Source organism: Erpetoichthys calabaricus, chromosome 8 (assembly GCF_900747795.2).
Source record: "Erpetoichthys calabaricus chromosome 8, fErpCal1.3, whole genome shotgun sequence".
Taxonomy (NCBI): domain Eukaryota; kingdom Metazoa; phylum Chordata; class Cladistia; order Polypteriformes; family Polypteridae; genus Erpetoichthys; species Erpetoichthys calabaricus.
Window position 1 is genome coordinate 132,536,149 of NC_041401.2, and position 6,998 is coordinate 132,543,146.

The window sequence follows — 6,998 nt, forward strand, 5'->3', positions numbered from 1 at the left end:
TCGTTTTACTCGCTGTAGATTTTAGTCAAACATTACCAGTTATTCCACGAGGGAGACCAGCAGATGAACTCAACGCGTGTTTAAAATCCATGCTTCTCCCACGCTCGGTTATATGTCGCGTGTTCTCGGGTAGGTGCACCAAAAAATTTATACATTTAAGCATGTAATGGGCAAACAAAAAATGAGGTATACCCGAAGGCACTGCAGTAGTACTTAATGTAACTTTACTTCTTAAATGTTAATGTTTTACTGTTTAATAATTTATACGCTTCTTATATGTTGTTCAAATTCTTTTATCAAAATACCACTGACAGCGCAATGCACGATAACATGGAGTGAATACACCATACGCATCCGCCCACGGCTGCCCTGCTGTGCGCAGATAGGAGTTGATTCTACAATAAAATAAAATAAAGATAAAAAGAGTAAAACAATCATCACCCATAAAGCGTGTGTGTGTGTATATATGTGTATATATATATGTTGATATGTGGATGTGTATATATATATATATATATATATATATATATATATATATATATATATATATGTAGATATGTATATATATGTGTATATGTATATGTATATATATGTTTATATGTGTGTGTGTATTTTATATATATAAAACACAGCAACACTCATAACAATGACAACACAATTACATTGACAATCATGTTACGTTATTTTTAAAATGTTTCCTTTTTTTTTCATAACCTCTTTAACACACTACTTCTCCGCTGCGAAGCGCGGGTATTTTGCTAGTATATATATATATATATATATACACACATATATATATATATATACATATATATATATATATACACACACATATATATATACACACATATATATACATATACACATATATATATACATATACATATATACATACATACACATATATATATATACATATACATACATACAATATATACATACACATACATACAATATATACATACACATACATACAATATATACATACACATACATACAATATATACATACACATACATACAATATATACATACACATACATATATAAATATATATATATATATATATATATACACATACTGTCTGCTATTGTGGTGAAACATCTTTAGAGTGAGCAGGAGGCACAAAAACGTAATTACGCCATGACAAGTAAACTTTGTCAGTGTAAGAAGGGAGATTGGGTACTGGTGTTGATTCTGCCGTATCCGCATAAATTTCAGGCTGAGTGGTTGAGTCCGGCAGTCATCGAAGTGTGTGAATTATAAAGTTAGGATTCCAGGGTGGCGGAAGCCTGTACAGGTTTTGCATATTAATCTGCTGAAGGAGTGACATGAACCGTGTGTGGTAATGGCCATGTATGCAACGGTCTCTCAAAGGGAAGTTGCTATAGGCAAGGATTTAATGGACACTCAGGAAGTGGAATTGCTATCGGTAATTGAGAGGAACTCCGACGTCATTTTGGCCGTGCCTGGTCGGATAAAAATTGCGGAACACAAGATCATAACTCCACCTGGTGTTACTGTACAGGTGGCCCCGTATTGCCTGCCAGAGGTGACCAAGAAGGTTATATGCGAAAAAGTGCAGAAGATGCTTCAGTTAGGCGTAATTCGTCCGAGCAAATGTGAACGGCGGAGCCCAATTGTACTTTTTTCAAAGCCTGACGGTTCAGTTCAGTTCTGTATTGATTTTAGGCGTTTGAATAAGATTTCCAAGCTGTTTGAATTTACGGTGCTCCCTTTTGGTTTCCATGGTGCACTGTTGACCTTTCAGCGGATGTGTCCCCATTCCGCGTATGCGGGTGCCTATCTTGATAATGTTGTCATTTTCAGTAATGACTGGGAATCTCATCTTGTCTGTCTTCGGGTGGTGCTTGACAGTTTATAGCTGGCGGGGTTGACGGTTAACCCTAAGAAGTGCAGGCTGGGTATGTTGGAAACCCATTATGTGGGATATTCCATGGGGAATGGCTTGCTCAAACCCCAAATGGACAAGGTGGAGGAGGTGCTTGCATATCCACGTACCGCAACACAGAAGCAGGTTTGTGCCTTCCTCGGGTTCACAGGGTACAACAGGTAGTTCATTCCCTACTTTGATCATCGGGCTGCCCCCCTCACTGACTTGACAAAGGACAGAAATAATCGTAGTGTTGTCTGGACCGACAACTGTGACATAGCCTTCTCGAACCAAAAAGCCACTTTATCCTTGTTCTCGGTTCTGTGTAATCCGGACTTTTCAAAGGAAATTTTTTTGCAAATGGATACAAGCGCTTTTAGTTTAGGAGCAGTGCTCTCATAATGTTCTGAGGGGGAAGAACACTGCATGATGTTTCTCAGCAGGAAACTGCTACCCAGGAAGCATAATTATTTGACCATTGTGAATTTCCCATTGGGATTAATAAAGTATCTATCTATCTATCTATCTATCTATCTATCAATCATTGAAAAGGAGTGCTTAGCGAATAAGTGGGCGTGGTGGAGGCCCTCCATTACTACATCTGGGGATGGTGGTTTATCCTGGTGACTGACCATGCCCCGCCTCAGTGGCTGTACAAACATTAGAATACAAACGTCTGACTCACTTGGTGATCTATTAACTTGCAGGCTTTCACTTTTGATGTTCGCCACCATGAGCTTGTCATACATAACTGGGAGGAACACACACACAGCACGGTTAATAAAACAAGAACAAAAATTATTCAGCACTTAGTGAACTTCCTATTTAAATAGAATTAAATAGGGTACCAACCTGGAATAAAGAGGAAGCATACAGCAATGTGCCATCTCCTCCAAGGCAAATAATAAAATCTACTCGATCAGAAATGTCATCATACTCTAGAGAAAGAAAAAAGACAAAGGGAGCATTATTTTCACTTACAGTGAATTTTTTCAATCTCTTAGTTACCAGGTACTATATCTCCGGACAGCAATTTATATTGTTGTGAAGTTGATTAGTGTGAGCCCGTTACAGCTATATTCTTGTTTCAACTATCCCATCCTAAAGTTGCACTTTTCATCTGGTAGATGAAAGATGGCATTTTACAATGGCTTTCCAAAATGTAACACTCAGGATTTAATGTAGTTTGATTTTCCTTGTCTTCTGTGTGCCTTTTGTGTTATATGTTCTCTTTTATGCATAATGTATCTTTGTCTGATGAAATTACAGTTATCAGTACTTGTCTAAAAAGTTAACTTATTGTTCATGGGAAAGATCTGTGCATTTAGGAGACTTGATCTGTGAATTTACAAAACTATGAACCTCACAGTGAAATTTCAAAGTAATTCAGGTCAGTTTGTTTGGATAATTCAGTCTATGATGAAGATGCACCTGAACTTGATCACTGAAAATTCACTGTTTCTTTGGAAAAAGGTCCATTTTTGAAGGAATCGCTGCCAATTTTGGTTCTTTTGGAGAACAAATGAAGTTATGTTAAATACTCAGAAATGGAGAAGAATTTCTCACTTATGGGGCTAATGAATGAAAGAAATACCAAAGCTGCTTATGATAAACATAACATACAGTATATGTTACACATATAAGCATTTATATTTGTTTATATTTTGAATGTGTGCATTAACTGACAAACTATATGGACAGATGCCTAACCATTACACTAGCAAGGAGTTTAATGACATTGTATTCAAATACATAGACTTTAATATGGAGTTTGTCCCTCTCCTTGCAGCTATAACAGCTCACACTCTTCTTGGAAAGCTTTACCCAAGATTTTGGAGTGCTTCGGAGGGAATTTGTGCTCTTTCACCCTGTACAGCATTTATGAAGTCAGGCACTGATGTTGGACAAGAAGGCCTGGCTCGCAATCTCCACTCCAGTTCAATGGGATTGAAGTCAGGGCTCTGTGTGGGCCAGTCAAGTTATTCCTCACCAAACACATCCACAAAATTGGAAACATAGTGTAGTCAAAAATATCTTGGTATGCTAAAGCAGTAAGCCAGAAGTAAGGGTCCTAGCCCAAACCCTGAAAAACAGACCCACACCATTATCCCTCATCCACCAAACTTTACAGTTGGCACAATGTAGTCGGGCAGGTAACATTCTCCCGGCATCCGCCAAACCCAGACTCTACCATATGACTGCCAAACGGAGAAGCATGATTAGTCACTCCATAGAACATGTTTCCACCACTCCATTAGACACTTGGTATTAGACTTGGTGATGTGAGGTTTGCATGCAACTGCTTGGCCATGGAAACAGTTTTTGTGCTTACATTAATGCCAAAGGAAATTTGGAACTCTTCAGCTATGGTATCACCTTAGCAGTCGTTGACCCTAATCTGTGAGTTTACATAGTCTTCTGCTAAGCTGCTGTTGTTCCTAAATGCTTCCAGTCTCCAATAATACCACTTACAGCTAACTGTAGAATATCTAGCAGGGATGAAATTTCACAAACAGTCTGTTTGCAAAGGTGGCATTTTATCACAGTACCACGCTTTAAGTCACTGAGCCATTCTTAATAACCCATTTTGTTTCATAAATGTTTGTAAATAGAGACTGCATGGATGGGTGCTTGATGTTATACACCTGTGGAAATAGGTCTGACTGAAACACCAATTTTTTTTGTCCATATAGTGTATTCGCTAACTAATTTACATAATTAGCTCTTTAATTAGTGTTAGTTAAAAAAAACTGATATGGGGGCCTTCAAAAGCTGGCTCTAGCTCTATTCTTCAATTACATGAACAGAGAACTGCAGCATGTATGAACATTGTTCTGGAGTAAGGTAGATATTTTCTTACTTTTAGAATTGAAAAAAAAAAAAAAGGCATATTACACACACACACATTACATTACATACACACTAAGGGGCTTCACCCCCTGCTTGCTTCACTCGCCAGATACACACTTTTAAGATTTTTTTTTCTTTGAATTGTTGCTATTTCATTAGTTTCACTTTTATTTCAGAACTTCTTTAAAAACAATATTTGGAATCTTTAGAGTCCCAACATGCTGAATCTTTTAAATGAGGTCCGTGAGACGTGTTTAATGATTTTGTACCATAATTCAGGATAGGTTTCTCTGTTTGGAATTTCAGCACAGACAAAACGATCTACATCATCAGCAGTTAATTCTTTTTTTTTTTGCAAAGTAACCAATAAATGCATGTGAGGTAAATCCCATTTTTGAAATTCTCTGACTTAAACTTCAAAGCCAATATTTACATACTTCAGACATATCACCTATGTCCATATATTCGATCTCTATTCGCCTTTTCGTTATTTCTCCCAGTAATAATTTCTCTTTGTTTATGCTAATGAAATGTTTACTTTCTTTGTTTTGACACTTTCGGTTTTTTTCTGCTTTCATATTCTGTATCTTGCTCTGCATGTCTTTTGAATTCCATTGTTTTCATTATCTCTAACCTGCTCTGCATTTGTTTGGCCCCCTTGTTTTTTAACCTCTTTATGACGTTTTACTTTGTCTTTTTATTTTTATTTTTGTTTTACTCTGTCTTTTATTTCTGACCTCGCTTTGTCCTGCTATTTTTTCACTTACACCTGGTCTGTGATGATTATTTTCCCTTTTTTCGAGAAGTAATTTCCTTCTGTTTGTGCTAATGCGATCTTTACTATCTTTTTTTGATACTGTAGTGACCTCCGCATCCGGCTCGAAAAGAGAAGAAATAAAACAGACAGACATAGTAAAGTCTCACAAAAGTTTTACTTGAACAATCAAGAAAAAGAACGCCGACTTTGTAACCCCAAACACAACCTTCCAGCACCCTCTCCAACCCCTCCTCCCGTCCCGACACCCCCCGCTTACTGCATCAATCAATACCCCACTGTCAGTCTTCCGTGCAGTCTTCCGCCCTCCCTCAATCGAACCTAGCAGTCACTCAAAAAAAAAAAATAAATAAATAAATAAATAAAAGGCTTCAACCTGCCTGGGATGCTACAATACTTTCGAATTTTACTGCTTTCATATTCTTTACCTTTCTCTGCATATGTATCGAGCCATTGTTTTTTTTTTGAGCCTTTCGAATTTCACTGCTTTCATAATCTCTAACCTGCTCTTCATGTGTATAGTACCAACATTTTGAATGTCTTTATGAAGTTCTACTTTGTCTTTTACTCTGTCTTTTAATTCTGAGCCCGATTAGACGTGCTTTTTTTTCAATTCCACTTGTTCCGGACTGATTATTACTTTCCTTATTTTCTGAATTTGCACCTCGATTATTTTTTCTTTTTTGCATTTTTTTCTCTCCAACGCTTTTGAGTCTCTTTTCTCCGCGCTGCTCTTTCTTCTTCGCTTAGTCGTTGAGGTTTTATCTAGAACGTATTGTCCTTATACATTTTATATGCGCTGAGAGCCCTGGATCTGTGTGTGCTCAAAGCCTTGACACGACTGAGTGTTTTGCTGCTTGTGGTCTTATTTGATATAGGTTGTAAGTAGGGCGTGTCTTGCAAGAATGTCATGTTCTACGTCCCCGCAAGACGGTTCTGGGTCAATCTCTTGGTACAAAGTTTCACGTTTAAGGTACCCACGAGACACTCCGTGGCCAATCCCTTTCGTCTCGTGGGTCTTTTAAGTGTCTTCTGTGATATTCACGTGAAGATCACGTCTCCTATCCCTAGTCTTTCTCTAGGATTTTATATTATCCATCCATCCATCCATCCATACATACATCCATACATACATACATACATACATCCATCCATTATCCAAACCGCTGAATCCGAATACAGGGTCACGGGGGTCTGCTGGAGCCAATCCCAGCCAACACAGGGCACAAGGCAGGAAACCAATCCTGGGCAGGGTGCCAACCCACTGCAGGACACACACAAACACACCCACACACCAAGCACACACTAGGGCCAATTTAGAATCGCCAATCCACCTAACCTGCATGTCTTTGGACTGTGGGAGGAAACCGGAGCGCCCGGAGGAAACCCACGCAGACACGGGGAGAACATGCAAACTCCACACAGGGAGGACCCGGGAAGCGAACCCATGTCCCCAGGTCTCCCAACTGCGAGGCAGCAG

At 38.5% G+C, this 6,998-nt stretch overlaps 1 protein-coding gene across 4 annotated transcripts in view; it reads right to left on the reverse strand.

Moving 5' to 3' along the window:
* nadka (NAD kinase a) overlaps positions 1 to 6,998 on the reverse strand; it is a 235,054-nt gene that overhangs the window by 149,664 nt on the left and 78,392 nt on the right. For all 4 annotated transcript variants that reach the window (XM_051931383.1, XM_051931384.1, XM_051931385.1 and 1 more), the window contains one exon: positions 2,746 to 2,831. In XM_051931383.1, coding sequence (XP_051787343.1) covers positions 2,746 to 2,831 — 86 coding nt within the window. The remainder of the gene's footprint in view (positions 1 to 2,745; positions 2,832 to 6,998) is intronic.